Source organism: Mesoplodon mirus, assembly GCF_964341445.2.
Source record: "Mesoplodon mirus genome assembly, chromosome: 10".
In the NCBI taxonomy this organism is placed as follows: Eukaryota; Metazoa; Chordata; class Mammalia; order Artiodactyla; family Ziphiidae; genus Mesoplodon; species Mesoplodon mirus.
The window spans coordinates 13,517,055-13,535,040 of NC_138986.1; the positions used below are offsets into that span (position 1 = coordinate 13,517,055).

Consider the following 17,986-nt stretch of genomic DNA (forward strand, 5'->3'; position numbering starts at 1 on the left):
AATTCCTCCCAGGGGAAAAATTAGCACTTTAGAAGGTACACTTTATATTTTACATTGCCAAGATATCTTTGTATACTGTTAGAATCTGCTAATGCACACAGAAAGAGGTTAATGCTCTTTAAATAATGCCTAACTTCAGATGTGTCTATAATGAAAAGTAGAGGATATAGATTATATATGAATATGTATACATATATTTATATAAATTGGAGAGATTTCTTCAGAGATGGATCTTGAACATAGATCACACTAATAATGAATGCATGATGCTTCTTTACTCTGGATAACTATTATTATGTTACCTAAAGGTAATACAGATGTCCCGACAGTGTTATAGGGCAGCTCTAAGCACAGCAGGTGCACTGGCAAGAGAACAATAGCAAAACACAATTTTGATATCAACACTATGAAGTGCAAAAATCAAGACCATAATCTGGTCATTTTTAAAAATTTTAAAATATGTACATAGGATGACCAGTTCTGATATTTGGTCATGGTGCATGGGGTGTTTATTCGTATCCTTTAATGCTGCCTAGATTCTTACTTGTGGAATGAAATGTGTATCATATATTTACCTGATAGTTCAGTTTTGCAAAAAGACTATAGAAATAAGTAAATAGTATTTATTTATTAGGGGCAAAAAAATACACTTTAAGCTGATTTAAAATAATACCTGATTTTTATTTTTTGAATTTATCCATTTTTTCTATACTCTTTTAACTTACAGTGAAAAAATATCATATTGTAATTGTAACAAACTACATTTGCAAAAAAATGCAATATACCAGATGTGTTGAGGAAGAAATATACAAGGAAGAAATTTAACATAAAATCAGAAAATAGGAAAATAAGCCACCTAAAATTCCTTAGATCCAAAATGTCTATAGATAGAACCCTGTCAAACTTGAGTTTGAAAACTTTGCATTAGATACATTGGCAAATTATTCTGAAAAGTGGTAAAGATATTTCCACAATTTTTTTTGCCTATGTATTTATGTTGACAGTTTATGACCTTAATTTTCATAGTTTTCAGGCACTTATATTTGCATGCTCTTTTCAGTTTTTTAAAAATTTCTGACCAATATAAAATGTTTGTTCTCCTGAGAAAACAATACTCAATCTGCAAATTTAGTTATTCCTTACTTGCTGCAACTTCAAATATTTACCAATGAAACTGATACCAAAAACTTGCTTCAGATCTTCTCTGCAGCACTCTTAGTAGTATCCTTGCAACACACAACAGTGCACAGAGCGATAAGTTTTGTTTCCAGATACCAGGCTTTAATTATAGATTTGGTTTCAAGTTACGTTTCTGTCTCATGTGACTTTGGGTAAATCACTTATCCTCTCTGACCCTGTTTCTTTACCTTCAAATGAGGAATATAATAATTTACAGGATGGCCATGGGAATGAAATAAACATGGAAAGAGTGAAGTTTTACATATAATATTATTATTTTATTAAAGTTCTCCAGCTCAATAATAATTCCCATTTTCAAGAATGTATGTATTAAATGCCATTTTAATGCACTTTCCCCTGATTTTTTTCAAACTATACTTTAAAAATATGATTTAATTATTCATTAAAAAATACAACCAAGCTTATTTTAAGACAGAGGAATATATGAATATGTTATTGCTTTGTTCAATAATGTGATTCAAAATCACTGTTCTCAGTTCACCAACATCACACTGAAGCTACAAACAAGAAGTATGTTTCTTTCAATGACACACACAAAGATATATTTAGATGTGCATATGCATATGTGTGAGTATATGTATAATATTGTAGGTTTAAATCAAAGTTTAAATAAGAGAAATCATTTGAAAATTTTATTTCCACAGGAAATAAAACATTCCCAAGGATAGGAAGAATATAAATATCAGTTAATTTGCCAAATAAATATGTGGTGGTTAGAGGTAAAACTAAATTAAAAGAGATTGGCCTGTAGAAAACATTGATACTGGCATGGAATAGAAAGCATTCTTCTTACTACTAAGGTAGTATGATTTTTAAAATAATTTTATCATGAAAATATGAAAATAAAAGAATAAAAGGCAGTTGTATGTTCATAAAAGTTTTCATTAAACCTTTTATTTTAGAATAGTTTTAGATTTACAGAAAAATTGCAAGGATAGTATAGATAGAACCCATATATGACACACCCATGAAACGTTTGTCACAATTAATGAAACAATATCAATGCATTATTAAGTCTACACTTTAGATTCCCTTAAACTAATGTCTTTTTTCTGTTCCAGGATTCAAGGTGCCACATTACATTTAGTCACCATGTATCCTCTTAGCTGTGACATTTTCTCAAACTTTTCTTGTTTTTGATAACCTTGGTAGTATTGAGAAGTACAGGTCTAGTATTTTGTAAGATGGCCCTCAACTGGAATTTGTCTGATCTTTTTCCCACGATTACCAGTGTTACCAGTTTTTGGAAGAAAGACGGCAGAAGTGCCATTCATATCACACCATATCAAAGGTACATACCATCATTACGACTTATTTTTGTTGATGTTGAACTTCATCACCTGGCTGAGGTAGTGTCTGTTAGGTTTTTCCACTGTAAAGTGGTACATTTTTTTAAGAGGGTATACTGGACGTAAATTTACTGGACATTTACACTGAGATAAAAGTATTCTGAGCAGATTCCTCAGCATTGCTACTAGGTTCCATTAAATGACTGCTAACCAATACTATGAAGAAAATATAATGAACTGGAAATTGATATGGGAAAGTAAAACTCCAAAATGGTGTTAGCTTGAACATTCAATTAAAGGAGGTGAAAGTTAACTTTTTCCCTTGAACTACCTGTATGATTACCTTAATCCTCTGCATCCCTTGGAGAGTGAAGATTTTAGTTTTACTGTCATGAAAGGTAATCTAAATTGATGATGATTTTGCTGAGTACTTTTCTATATTGCCTTCCACTGAACAATGAACACTGAATACTGGAATAATGTAAAAGGCTTGATTTTTCCCCCTTGCTTTAAACTATGTCATAAATACAGTGTATCTTGTATATGATTTTAGGGTGTTTGCTAAATATTAAAAAGTATTTCAATGTGTTTGGTTCTGTAAAATTTATATTGAACGTGTGTAATTTTTTCTACCATGTTCTTTGTACTTAATAATCTATATCCATATCTTGGACTTCACCAATATTTATTAGTGGACCATAAAGAAATTTTGGATGCATGAATATAACTTGAGACGCCATGTTTGGTTATTTTGCAGTGCCAGAATAACTGTAGGTACTTATAAATTGAATAGATAATCCAGATTATTTTTCCACCAACTTAAGTCGTTTTGGGTTTTTATGCCCCCTTCCTTGAATCTATTTTATTATTTTACCTATGTACAATAACAGACTAACTGAAAATGCTAGAATTTTCAACATGTAATAGAATTTGAGCATGACCATAATGGAAAAAAAATTCAGAAATCTCGAACAGTGTATATTTCTTTGAGTTTTCAAAGTAAAACTAAAGCTGTTTTCATTTGACTATATTGTGGAAACCTAAGGATATTATTGTAAAATGCACATGCATTACACTGACTTTTTAAAAATGTTTTGAATAAAGAATTCACCAATGTATCCTTAGAAAAGTTACTGTTTCCTCATTGGTGTAACACTATAGGAGTAAAGGTGCACTTAATTATGTTGCTTAAATTGCTTACACATCTGAGGGAAAATAATTGCTGGCAGGATTCTTTACATTGTTCTATAAGGTTATCACTTGTTACATTTTTGCATCTTTTATAAATAATATACTCTTGAAATAACTCGTTTTGAGAATTCAGCTGAGAGATTTATATTGAGTTCAAGTAGCTCCCACAATTTCTATGCTTAAACTAATATTCAAAGTTGAGTTTAGACTTGGAAAAAAACTATTCGTAAAAGAGATGCAGACAACCTAACCAGTCCTGTTCTATACTCGGATTAGAATTTTTTAAATTGGGTTTGGATCACTATTTTAAAGCAAAACAATTTTATAAAGTAGTGTGGCTTTAATACACATTCAAAGTGAAAGAAGATTTGAGTTAGTTGAAGCTTCTAAGTAGCAAAACCTATTTTTGTTCTATATTATTTGGAGAGTCAGCTCATTCTACTTCACTTTGCATTTGTATGTAGAGGGCAAAGAAATGATGCAAGCTCATTTTATAAGAATTTATACTTAACCTCAACAATTCTGATTAGATGACTTAAGGATGACTTAACCTTGTCAAGGGCTCCTGTATTTTACCATTTTTTTACAAGAATAAGTAAGAAGATTTTGGGTATATTAGGTCTCTGTACTGTTACACCACCACTTAGTAAATCCTGCTCAAACCAGCTAGGTAGTGGGAGTTCCCAGATTGAACGTTCAGCCCTTGCATCCTCAGGCCTGTCTAGATTGTATTATTCCCTCATATACATTCCTCTGGTGGGCTATGAAAAGGTCTTTTGAAAAATGCAAAAGCATTATACCCGTAAACTTCAGTATTCCTGGCACTAATCCACTCTCAAGTTTGGGGGTGTAGGCTGGTGGTTTTGGGGGGCGGGGCTACCGGACGCGGGGCTCTGAAGGCTTTGCTGGGCTGTGATTGGTTGCAACACGGAATGGCTCAACCACCTTAAAAAGTGCTGAGTAACAAGGAATAAGTGAGAATGGGCATGAGACTCAGTGTGGAAGGAAGCCGTTTAAAAGCAGGTAAATTAAGTGGCAGATAAAGGGCAGGAAAGCAGACTGCTAAATCACTCCGTGGTTGCCTTCGAGTCTACTTGTCACGTCTTTGTTAATACGAACCTTAACCACCGTCGAAAAGAGAAACATGAGCAGGAAAATTGGAAGAGTAAACACACGTACACACTGATAACCATCCTACAATTCGCTCTTGGAGACGACAGTCCAGGCTGGCACGAGAGAGGACATCCGTGCTGTGACCTCAGCCCCTCTAGCGGACAGTAGACTGCCCTCCATTTCCGTACTTTAAAACCTCACTGAGGGCCTGGGAGACAAATCTTCGACGTCAGAAAACGTAAAGACAACCTATTGCTTTCTCCTTCCGGTCTAACACTCCGCCCCCACTCGTTCAAGGAGGCGTGTCTGACCTAGCCTTTAGAGGAGGTGCCCGAGGTCTCTCGGACCCTCCCCTATCGCTTTCGGCTCTGCCCATCAACTTCCGGCCTCCGCGAATAATACGGCGTTTAATAATAATTGGCCATAAGTTCCCAGCCAGGCTTCCGGGAGGCCCTTTTAAACCGGCGCGTGCGCCGGGCGGTGCTTGGCTAGGTCTCGCCCCTATTGCCAAGCTGCGCGGTGTCGCGAGATTTGCTCCGTCCGGAACTTCCGGCTCTTGTCCGCTTCGGACGTCCGGCTGTAGCTATGCGGTCAAGGTTTCTTCGGAGTGCTTTTCGGTGGGCCCGGCAAGCTGCTGGCCCGGCCCGCCGACACGTAAGCTGCGGTAGCCTTCCACTGGAGGAGCTATTCGCCCGCGGCGGACCCCTACGGACCTTCCTCGAGCGCCAGGTAGGGTCTGAAGTCCAGTTGCAGGTCAGGCGGCCTGAGCTGGTGGCGGTGGCCAAGCTTCTGAACGAGAAGGAACAGGAGCTGCAGGAGACCGGGCACCTGCTACACGGTAAGGGCCGGGCCTAGGGGAGCGGAATTCAGAGCAGATTCTTGACTCTTCACTTGCCCTTACCACTAAGCCGCTGCTCAGATGTCCACACTCTCTCCGAGTCTGAAGTCTTTCCCCAGTTGCAGCCCTTTTGGATTGCATCAGAGGTCAAGGCATCTTTCTGTGAGTTCGGGTCCCATATCCTCTCCTTGGGCTCCCTTGACGGTGCTCTGCGCCCGTTTACAAAACTTAAGTTGACCTTTATTGGTTGCGTATTTAATAGCAGGAGATTAGCTCGCCAGACAAATAAGGCACTAGTCCTGTTATGGGCTCGAGAGCAGTGTTTGTAAGTGTGGTACAGGGACCACCCGCAAAAGTGACAGGAGAGGTTCTTGCTAAGTAAACCCAGACTCGGAATCTGAGACCTAGAAACATGCGGTTTTAACAGATTTCCCAAGTGATTCGTGTCCATTCGAATCTGGATGGGGCCTATGTTTCTGCATTTGCACAAGCTTCTGGGGATGCCTAGTTGCTGGTCTGTGGCGCACACTTTGGAAAGGCCCTAGAGAGGGTCACAATCTATTAGGGGCAAGAAAATTAATTATAATACAGATGATAAGTAAAACATATATCAATAACGACCTAGGAGAGCAAGGAGAACTTGTTGGGAAAGACTTGTACAGGGATAAAGGCCCACCCTTAGATGATTTAATAATAATTTAACCTTTATTGATCCTTTGCCATACTCCAGGCTTTGCTTAGCTTCCTTTATCTAATAACTCGTACAATTCACGTAATAAATTATGAAGTAGGTTCTGTTAGCCTCATTCAACAGAAGAGGAACCTGAGACATAAAGATAAAATAACTCAACTCGGGTGACACTGCTTGTAAGGAATGGAGCTTGGATAGGACTGACCCCAAATCTCATGCTCTTAATCACTGAACTCTGTGTTAACCAAGGAAGGGGAGGTTGGAACCATTTTGTAAGGGGGCTCAAGTACTAACCTACAAAGTTTGATTTCATCCTGTTGGCAGAAGCCAGCCAGCAGAAGCTTTCAGATTGGGAGTGAACGATAGGAATAGCGTTCTTGCTTACGAATCTTGATTGGTGGCAGTTTAGAAGCAGCCTGGAATAGGACTGAAGATGCCATGGAAAATGGGAGACTAATGCAATTGTATAGTTGAGACATAGTATCCTTTGGGAAAAAATTAAATCAGTTTCATTCCTTAAGCCAAGCTTAAAGTCCAAGTAGCAGCCACAAAGCCTTAATATTAAAAAATATATTTTTTTTATATTGATTACATGTTGAAATTGGCAGTGTTTTGGGTATACTGGATTAAATAAAATGTAGTATTTAAATTAGATTACTTCCACACTCTAGTTCCAATCTCCTTAGCCTTACACTGCATTTCAGAGCTGAAAGGCCCCTTAGAGATCATCCAGCTCAGATCTTTCATTTTATTCTTGAGATTACTGAGACTCAGAAGTTGGGTGTGTTGCCCTAAGAGAACGTTGGTGGTTGAACTAGGGCTAGAATTCATTTTTCCTTTTTCTAATTAAGCACATTTTACACTTCACCAAATTCTTGCCAAAAGAATTCCCTGCCATTCCACCAACACTCTATACTCGCCTATCTCAGTTTTGCTGTTGTCATTCTCTCTCCTTAATTCTTTCCTTTTTCTGCCCATCCCCAAAACAAAAAATCCTTCAGCATGCTGTTATTTTAGTATTTAATCACATAATGTTTTAGGTTATTTTTTGTGAGTTTTTCTCCCCTAGAATAATATAAAGAAAGTAAAATGATCTAAAATCCTGCCTTGAGGGCAGATCTTAACATATTACCCCCAGCTCCCAGCATAACTGGCTGTTAATAAATGAATAAACATTCCAGCTGATAGAGTTTGTTCTTTCAACAGAGACAGAAAATTGTAATAGCTAAGAAAATATCCACCTGTCTCCTTTCTAAAGGCTGCATGTTGTCCATAGGGTAGAGGAATGAGGAGGTATATTTTGTATGGTAAAAATTAAAACTGAAAGATGAAATAAGATTTAGGTAAAGCCTGAGAGAGAAGACTGCTTCATGTAAATATTCTGTCAATATTAGGCTGGGTCTAAATGTTTATTTAGGTGGACACTTTCATATAATGAAGCATTTACTAGTAAGACAATAAATAACTTCCTACTTTTTAACTCAGTTTTGGTCTAACTGGTGGTACCTTCTCTTCCCCTTCCGGTCTTTCTAACTAGCTCAGTGTATTCATTTGTTATTGTAGAGTCTGAGTTGGAAAACTAAAAGCATATTTGTTAATACAAATATTTTGGGGAGGCAGAATTATAGAAAAGCTTTGTAGCTTCATATTTTTCTATAGAGATTCTTTTTATTTTGAACATACACTTTTGTCATCAGGAAAAACTTAAAAAAATTTTTTTTTAACCTACCTGCTTTTGAAAACTAATGCATAAAATGCTTTAAATTAATAACAGTTATTAAAAGGACAGGATAATTGTTATTTTTCCCTTAAGCTACAATAACCATAAAACTATTCCTTGAATTCTGTTAGCAACTTATTACTAATTAAGGAAAACTTAACCTGCTGCCTTTTTTTCTTAGATGAAAATGAAGACTTAAGGAAACTTGCAGAGAGCGAAATAACTTCATGTCAGAAAGAAATAGCTCAATTGAAGCATCAGGTATGGTATTTGTGCAAGGAATAAAGCATCCGTGCATGCTATTACTTCTAATGTATTTTATTAGAAGTTTATAAAAGCAAGTCAAGAACTAAGCAGCTTGCTAGTATTTATAATTATAAACTGGTTTTTAAAGAAGGAAAAAGCATACTCCCCATGGTCCTGTTTCTTATCATACTAAAAGGATTGTATTGATAGAACTCTGAAAGAAAGATGACTGTCACATTAATAGGATTTGCCAGAAAGGCAGTGAAATGTTGGTAGTATATTTTCCTTTTGTTTTTAAGAGAGGTGAGGATGGGGATGGACGATGAGAAGAGGTTACAGAGAGATGGTAGGAGGACGCAGGAATATTTCCTTATCTTTGTGTCTCTGGCACTATTACAGTGCCAGCCTAGAATAGGCCCTTAGGATTTTTAAAATGGAATTGCATTGCTTTTGCTTTATATCTAGGAGAACTGCAGAACATATGGAGTTAGACGAAGGATCATGAAATTAGATCCACTCTTCATTAATTCTGTAAAGTACAGCTTAAAGGTTTACAGCAGTTATCTCTGGAAATATAAGTGAAATAACATGATACGGTGAGGAAGGATCCTGGAAAGGAGGGGCTTAATTTAGAGATTCTCTTTATCCAAGTGTAGAACTTACCAAAAATTTATGTCCCCACCACCAGTCTAGAAGAAAAGTTCCACTATAGAGTGAAAAGTTTCATGTAGCTTGCCTTCTACCCATTTTCTAAATTTTTTGTGACGTAGAAGGACATACGTACTAATGGTTTCTGTTCATTGGCTAGTAATTAACAGATGAAAATTTTGTCATGTTAGTTCAGGATTTGAGTGGTCACATTCTATTGGCACAGGCCAGAGAGATGGAAAAGTAGGAAAGCAAGTATAGCTCCTGACCAACACAAAGTGATATTTCAGAGCTCAGGTAGCCTTGGGTTCAAATTCTAGCTCTTCCACTTTCTAGTTGTAGGATACTGGGCAACTAGAGTTAAACTTCGTTAAACTTCTTAAGGTGGAGCTGTTAATAGAACCCGCCCGGGATATTTTAAGAATTAAAGTACGTAGAGTGCTTAGCAGAGTGCCTGTCAATATTAAAGAACCAATAAATGTTGGCAGCTTTTTTTTCTTAATTCACCTCATCTAAGAAGTCTTTTTTCTGTATCTCCTTAATAAGTACATACTGCAGTGTGAAACATAGAATTGTAATGAAAGGAAGACTGAGTTAGGCACAGGGATCTGAGTTCTGGTGCCTGTTGGACAGTAATAACGCGCGGCTCCTTAACGCGGCTCCTTAAGGAGTCATCTCACTTCTATTAATCTCATTTTCTTTTACTTGTAAAATGAGGGAATTGGACCAGATCTTCTCTAAAGGCCTCTCCAGTTCCAAAATTGCAAGTTTCTCTTCCATGTTAAAGAAGCTTAGAAAAAATACACAATTTGAGTGTTTTTTTCCTGCCATACTAGGCTATAAATTTCCAGGGATAGAGCTAGAATCTTCTTTTGTATGCTGTACACAATACAGTGTACTACTCACAGCAAGCACTTATTAACTGGGTAGAGAACAGATATGTATACATGAACACCAAAAAGAAATAAAAACACCTCAAGTTTTAGCTGAACCATATATAGCATTTATAATGTAGTTATAACATTAATATTTTTGGAAATTATGCATTATACGGTTCTAATTGGCAAGATAATTGAACAGTAATCAGCAATATTAAATGATTTGCTTAGGGAAACTTTAAATATTTAAAACCCTACATCTAATCATTGAGGGTTTTTTTTTAAGTTTTAAATCTTAATTATAGGAGGGGTGATATTTTTGTATTTGCAGATTATCTTACTTTTGGTTCCCTCAGAAGAAACGGATGAAAATGATTTGGTCCTGGAGGTAACTGCAGGAGTTGGGGGTCAGGAGGCAATGTTGTTTACCTCAGAGATATTTGATATGTATCAGCAGTATGCTGCATTTAAAAGATGGCATTTTGAAACCCTGGAATATTTTCCAAGTGAAATAGGTCAGTAAACTGTTTTGAAAAAGTATAGATTTAATTTATCTATCTACATATATTTTAGGAAAGGGTTGGAAAGATCATGACTAGGCTTTATAATTTATAAGGATGCTTAAGTAGTTTTATGCTTATCATTTACTTAATAATTTTGAATGCAAATATATCAAGTTTGAAATGGCCTATAAAACGTTAGTCATTCCGTACTAACCACTGAATAACTAAGTCTTTTAAAAGTGGTCCTTTAGAGGTGTTACTGAACAGTTAACACCATAAATGCTTTATGTTTAATAGTTATATGAAATAAAGATATTAAGTGAATATCAGACTTGTTAAAGGTTTTCAGTATGTTTTATAATCAATATGCTTATTTCGTAGCTCTTTTAAATATATTTCAAGATGGTAGAAGTGATGGTCAGTTGTTTATAAATGGTAGGAAAAATAAAATAATTCCCTTTTCCCAATGTTTTCAAGGTGGCCTTAGACATGCGTCTGCCAGCATTGGGGGTTCAGAAGCCTATAAGCACATGAAATTTGAAGGAGGTGTGCACAGAGTACAGAGAGTGCCCAGGACAGAGAAGCAAGGCCGCATCCACACCAGCACCATGACTGTGGCGATCTTACCCCAACCCACCGAGGTGAGGCACCACAGGCCCCTCTCCTTGGAATCCTGGGACCAGCACAGTGCCTTGACCCCAGAGTAACACTCACTTTACTGAATTGAGTGTCTCTTTTGCATCATGTATTTTGAGGTTTTTTTACAAATACATTCTCACAGTCCAAAAAGTATGATTTTAACAGTAGATGGTAAGAATTAAGAATATATAAGTGATCTAATCTTACATTGCCTATTTATTATTTTTTCTCCAGCACTAAGCTTCAAGTAGATATTTTGAGACCATGTATAGGAGAAACAATATTAAATAGAGCTCAAGAGTGATTACCTTTATAAAGACTTCTGCTTTGTGTGACTTGTTCCCAGAACATTAATAGCAAGAATCCTGTTTTGACAAAGGATAACTCTTACTTAACACAATTGCTACTTTATAACCCAATCATATTAAAATGGAAATATATTGCTACAGGTTCATAATGAGTACACTTTATTTTCACAGATAAATTCTCAGACTGTATAATATTTTTAAGGGAGCTTAGTTGGGAAGTTCTATTTTGCTTATATCCCTTCTGCTGAAAAGTGATAGGAAATATATAACTTGTTTTTCCGAATGGAGTATGAATGATTTGAGAAGGAAGTTTGAGGGTTTCTCTCTAATAAGGTTAATGGAGTTCCTTTCTTCATGTCTGAGTTTTGTGTGAAGCCTAGATGAGCAACAGAACAGTTAAGGGAGAGAGTGAAATGGGATAGATGGGAGGAGCCACACCTAGATATAGTCACTTTGGCTTAAGCATCTTGGAGATGTAAGGAGTTTTCAGAAAAAGATGGAGACTGAAGACTGAGGTCCATATGTCATCTCATTTCATTCTTCCAGCAACGGTAAGAAGGAGCCACCCAGGGAGACATGGAGGGCCTACGAATGATAGGATTCCTGCTCCTGGGGTTGTGGACATCTCACAGACTGGGCTGTAATGGTTCATGAAAGAGCTTTTTAAATACAGCGCTTTGGATGGTGACTCGCAGGACAGAGCATTATCCTGATGTCAGGTCCCAGTGTATTTATGAATTGAGTCTATCTTGACTTCTTGGCCTTTGACATTTCCGTTTGTCTCTTCTCTGCCTCTAAATATGTTTAAATCCTCCTTTATTTAAAATTAAACAAAATAAAACCTTCCTATAGTTCTTAAGCTAGTGTCATTTTTTTTCCCCTCTGCTAAAGTCTTTTTGCACTCAAATCATTTTAGCTATTATATTCACATTTCTATTAGTAGCTGAATTCTGCTATTGGTAAGAAAAGGGTAATTACAGAGAAGTCCAGTTTTTGAGGATTAGGGAGGGTTTGTTTTTGTTTTACATTATGTTTTGATAATGCGCTCTTCCAATAAGAAAAGTTTAAAAAATGGTATCCTTCCAACTACTTTCTGTTCTTAAAATTAAACCTTACATAAATTGTATACATGACATGTATTTATATTTATAAATAGATAGCTCTTCCCTTTGAACAGATCATACATGTAATTTTTTTAAATCCCAACTTTTCTCTTACATATAGATTAATCTGGTAATTAATCCTAAAGATTTGAGGATTGATACTAAGCGAGCCAGTGGAGCTGGGGGGCAGCATGTAAATACCACAGACAGTGCTGTCCGGATAGTTCATCTTCCGACAGGTATGTACTTATTTCTTCAACATAAAACAATGAAGAAAGAAATCGAATTCTGAATGACTTGATTAATTTTCCACTGACACAGATCGTCAGTTATCAGAGGAATACAGTTGTCATTTAATACTTGATTTATCTTGAATCCTTAGCTGAAACTCTGCAGGATAATTACAAAACCAGAAAGAGGGAGGGATCTAAGCCCAGGTAATTTCCATGTTAGTGACTATATCATTAATTAAAAAAAATCCTCACAATGAAGTAATATCATGGGTTCTCCTTTATCAAAAAATGGTCTAAATCACTAGTTCTTACCCTTTTTTGGAGGGAGGAGGAGATGGATTCCTTTGAGAAAATGAAAGCTTGGACCTGCTACCCAGAAAAACATGCTTATATGCAAAGTTTTGCAGGTAATTTCAGGGGCTTCTTTCCATTAAGTCCATCTGCAGACATCCAGGGGTTCTGTCTTAATTCTGGACAGTAAGGCAATGGAGCTATAACTCAATATTCCTTAAGCCTTCAAAATACTATTAGTGTACAATACACTGTTATTAAACGTTTTTACTGTTGATTTACATGTGATAAAGAGCATATGGTAACAGACCTCCGTTGTCTAGAAAGAATACAAGAACCGCCTACTGTAAATGAGCTCAGTCATAATTCCTGTTGACTGGGAGTGGCTGATAGGAGTGCTGGGTTCATTTTCTTCTTTTTTAATATGGGGAAATCCTCACGTTAAACTTGAAGATGATGTCTTATGTAATACATAATATATAAACAGGAATAGAAAAAAAAGTGGATGGAAATACTCAAAAATATTAATAGCGACTAACTCTGGTAATAAGATTAACTTTTATAATTCAGTTTGTATAATGAGTAGTTATTACTTTAAAAAAAATTATGGTGACTAGCTGAAGGTACCAGAAAATAATCCATTTTAAATGACTAATGCTTATTGTTTAGTATGTATGCCTTCAATATGGAAATACTTTGAGCTATAACTCAAATTTTCAGTTTTCCGATAACTGTAAAAGTTACTTGTTAAGTTTACAGTCTTCCTTTTTTATATTAGAATCTTATTTTTTCCCTTTATAAAGGAAGAAGAAAAAGAATGAGAAGGAAAAGGAGTATTCCTTGATAATAAATGAAGATTTTTCTATTAAAACTCTTTAATTCTCATAACACTATTCAGGTGTTGTTTCCGAATGCCAACAAGAGAGATCTCAACTGAAAAACAGAGAGATGGCTATGAAAAAGTTACGTGCAAAACTATACAGCCTGCATGTAGAAGAAGAAACAAGTAAACGATACAATGCTAGAAAGATTCAGGTAAAACTGAAATCTTAAAAATGCTTCTAAAGGATAAAAATATTTTTAGATAAACAAGTTTTTGTATGTATTAAAATCATTTCAATGTATTTGTCAAAATTAGAGTATAATTCAAGTAGCTCAACCAAGGGCTATACTTGTTTTATAGCAATCTTACACCTCTGCCCTGTTTTTTATATTCAGAAGTGTCTTTCTCATTCACCCAAGTTATTTTAAAAAGAAATATGGAATTCCCATTCATTTTGAATCCTTTGAAAATTATGGAAGAAAGTTGCAAAGGAAACAACTTATTTCCTGTTTGGCATTTGACTTTATAAATACAGACCCCTTCTGTTAACTCCTTATTATAACTTTGTCATCACTGATGATAACCAGATTAATTCACAGAGGTTATATGTTTAGCTGGCATCTGAGTATCAGCTGTGTGCCAGGCTGTGTGTATGCACCATCACTATGCAGTAGGTACTGTCTGTATTTTACAAATGGGGAAAGCTATAGAGTTGAAATAAATTACCTGAAGTCATAAAGTATTAAATGGCAGAGAGAGGATTCAAAATTCAAGTACTAACCTGTCTGACTTTAAAGCCTATATTCTTTTTTCTCTATCAAGTTCCCATGTTATTTGAGGATTCAGAATGTTTAAAACTTGCTTCTTAACATTGTTGTAAATTATAAACCAAGAGCTTAATCTCCAGGTAAGTTAAATTTGTAGGTTTAGTTGCCCTGAATTTAACTGTATTTCATATCTTTTTTCTTTTAATATATAGATTGGCACTAAAGGAAGGTCAGAGAAAATAAGAACATACAATTTTCCACAGAACCGGGTCACAGATCACAGAATAAACAAGTCACTTCATGATCTTGAAACTTTTATGCAAGGAGAGTACCTACTGGATGAACTTGTACAGTCATTGAAGGATTATGCTAATTATGAATCTTTGGTAGAAATTATTTCCAACAAAGTTTAAGTTGATTTGTTATCAAAGACTTGTATAGCTTATGAAAATTCTATTATAGTAAGTCACATTGTGTACGTACCAGTATTCTCTTGAAACACATGAGTTAACACAGTTGGGAGTAACATGTTTTTAATACATAGGTAATTTATATGAATCGTCTCTCAATTTATTAGTAAAAAGTATGACAATATAATCATGACTCTGGTTGTACATTTTGAACTCTTACTTACAAGAAAGGAAAACAGTCTTTTGTTTTATGTAAAATATTTAATGAATGATGAGAAATTTGGCTTAGCTCTTAAGGAAAACTTCAAACATAAAACAGTAGAAATATGACAGTAATTATTGTTATTAGTCAAGGTTCTAGTCAGGAGACAGCAACCATATCTTTAATTTGAACAGGGATAATTTTGATATAAAAAATTCTTAACCAACGATGGGATTAGTTATTAGGAGATAAAAGATTACTACTCTAGGACTGAGAGAGAGTCCCCAAGGAAAGAATACCCTTGGACAGGCTTCCCTTCCCCTCCAGGTGGAGAGTCAGGCCTGTTGGAGAGTAACGTTGACTAGAAGCCTAGGCACCCTGTGGCCCAGCCAACGTGACACATAAAATTAACCATCAGTGTCCCAAGAGCACCCCTGGCAGCTGTGCATAGAAACAGAAACAAAAGAAGCCCCTTCCTCCTGCACTGTCTGTCTACCTCCCCTACTGACAAAGCTTAACATGGTACCAGCTGGCAAAGGAGAAATGTTTATAGGTCCAGCTCCAATATCACAAAGTAAGGGAGTAAATTGGTAACTGGCACAACCATACTCATTGCCTAGTTTCAGTAATTGATGTTTTCATATTTGCTTAGTGTTGGAAGTTATAAATATGTTATACTTCACCCTTAAATATTTCAGCTTGTATGTAAAAAAAGAAAAAACGACACTGTTCTATTTAATCATGTACTATCATCACACCTAACACAATTCACAGTAATTCCCTAACATCTTCAAACACCCAATTCAAGTCTTCCCCAGTTCTCCCCGAAATGTTTTAGCTGGCTTCTTCAAACCAGGATCCAGTTAAGAATCACAGGCAGGATCCAGTTAAGAATCACAGGTGGGAATATGTGATTATATTGCTTAAATTTCCCTTATTCTAGAATAGCCCTGCCAACCGCTGCCCCCTTTTTTTCATGACACTGCACTGAATTTTCATTTGAGAAGGCGAGACTATTATGGGTCACATCATTTGTTCCTCAAGTCACAGTAGTTCCTGCAAACTGGAAGTTAAGAGCTTAAGACTAGGTTAGTTTTGCATAGTCCTTCCCTTTCCTGTGACTTGGCATTTTTGTCATTAAAATATACAGTTAAGTAAGCCAGCCTGAATGCTCTGATATGCTAAGATGTATTAGATTCGTTAAAAAATGACTTCGCCCTTGTGAATTAAGAATTTGTTGAAAGTGAGCTTAAAGCTAAATCAATATAGTCTTTTTTCTATCATAAGATCTAAAAGAAGTTGTTCTTCTTTTCCCTGGCAATCCTGGTTATGATTAGCTTTTTTTCTGATAAGCCATGACTTCAGAGAATTGAGCCTGAGAGGGAAGGAGAGCATAGGAATGTCTGCTTGAGGCTGCACAGCTGGTAAAAGACTTTTTGGTGTTGAGAGCAACAGCAAATAAAGTAGTGTGCTTGATAAATAGACCCCTCCATGGTTCTCCCATGATGTGTGCTTCACTGCAAAAAGCAGTTATAAATTCAAGCTGTTTAACTACAAAAAAGGAAAAGAAACAGGACATGTCAGTTACCCCATAAAAAAAGTGAGAAAAGCTAGAAGTGCCGGCTCGAGAATATTTTGAAAACATGAGGTAAACTGAACTACAATTGTGAAGAGATCTACCTAGTGGATAATGAATAAATGTCAAATTTATGGTAGTTACAATAAGGATTTCAAGAGAAAAGTGATTTCACTATTAAGGTTATATGACTGAAATGTTGAAGTATTAGGAGACATTTAGTTAACTCTCAAAATTGCACATTTTTTCATGTGTTTGAGTCAACAGTCTTAATTTTTATAAACATGTACTACATAAATTCAAAACTACATTATCGTCAGGCAGTTGTTTCCTCTTTAGGTCAACATTTATTAGCCAAATTTCCTTTAAAGCCCCAACATGTGCTAAATTTCAGAGTAATTTTATATTGATAATTTCTCACCTTATTGCTCTAAAAGGGAGGTGTAGAAAAACCATTAAAGACAGTTAAGAATTTAAGCTGGCCAAAGGTTATCAAATACATCAGAGAATTTTAATTTGAAGAGTATCCCTCTCCCCTGTAATGTTCTGCTCAGGAAAGCCATTCTGTTCTGCCTTCACAGGAACAGCTGATGAATGCCCCTTTTAGTGACCTAAGCAACTCAAGAATACAGCAAGACGCGTTCATTCAGCAGTCATTCAGCAGTCATCATCACTGAGCACAAGGCCCAATGCAAGCCTGTGTCTCCCAGATTTACCACTTTCCCCTTGGGTCTTTTGGTTTCCTTTTTGAGAAATGAAAGGGACATAGCTACTGGTTATTAAATATTACAATATACTGTTACTCAATTTCTCTTTACCTCCTCTAACAGGTAATAATTAGAAAAGCTGCACTGAGATTATGGAAGGTCTCGAATGTTGTATTTCATTCTGTGAACAAGGGAGAGCCAAAAGTCTACTCAATTCTGTCCCCATCCCTCTCCACTCCCTCCCTCTCTGCACCACAGGAAAAGAAAGTGTGAGAGCTGTACTAATGAAGGTGGGAAATCACCTTCCATCAGTTTTCAAACTTCCTGCCCATTAGAACATCACAGCTGGTTAGAAAAAAATTATCATAATACTTCGGTAATGTTAACAATATAACTTTAAGATATGTATCGCTATGTGCCTTACGAACACCTGCGGAGTAGTTGACAAATTCTGGTCTGTGAACTGACACTGGCTTCCACTTCACTCACTAATCTAAGTTAGTTATTCCTGTATGATCAAATGTAATTTCTGGAACCCAGGAAAAGGTAAGAGTAGAGCAACAGAATTTTGGTGTGAAGCTTACTAGAACCCTACGTCTAACGTTTTAAG

At 36.0% G+C, this 17,986-nt stretch overlaps 1 protein-coding gene across 2 annotated transcripts; it reads left to right on the forward strand.

Annotated features, from left to right (window-relative positions):
• Positions 1-5,294: 5,294 nt before the first annotated feature.
• Positions 5,295-17,462, forward strand: MTRF1L (mitochondrial translation release factor 1 like). 2 transcript variants are annotated; one of them, XM_082634050.1, is made up of 7 exons: positions 5,340-5,631; positions 8,224-8,303; positions 10,146-10,329; positions 10,795-10,958; positions 12,489-12,606; positions 13,790-13,926; positions 14,694-17,462. In XM_082634050.1, the coding sequence occupies exons 1-7, from the start codon at positions 5,379-5,381 to the stop codon at positions 14,892-14,894; spliced, it is 1,137 nt and encodes a 378-aa protein (XP_082490176.1). In that variant the 5' UTR covers positions 5,340-5,378; the 3' UTR covers positions 14,895-17,462. The 2 variants fall into 2 exon arrangements, with proteins under 2 accessions (XP_082490177.1, XP_082490176.1); XM_082634051.1 differs by lacking the exon at positions 14,694-17,462 and having other exon boundaries at positions 5,295-5,631; positions 13,695-13,809.
• The last annotated feature ends 524 nt before the right edge of the window (positions 17,463-17,986 follow it).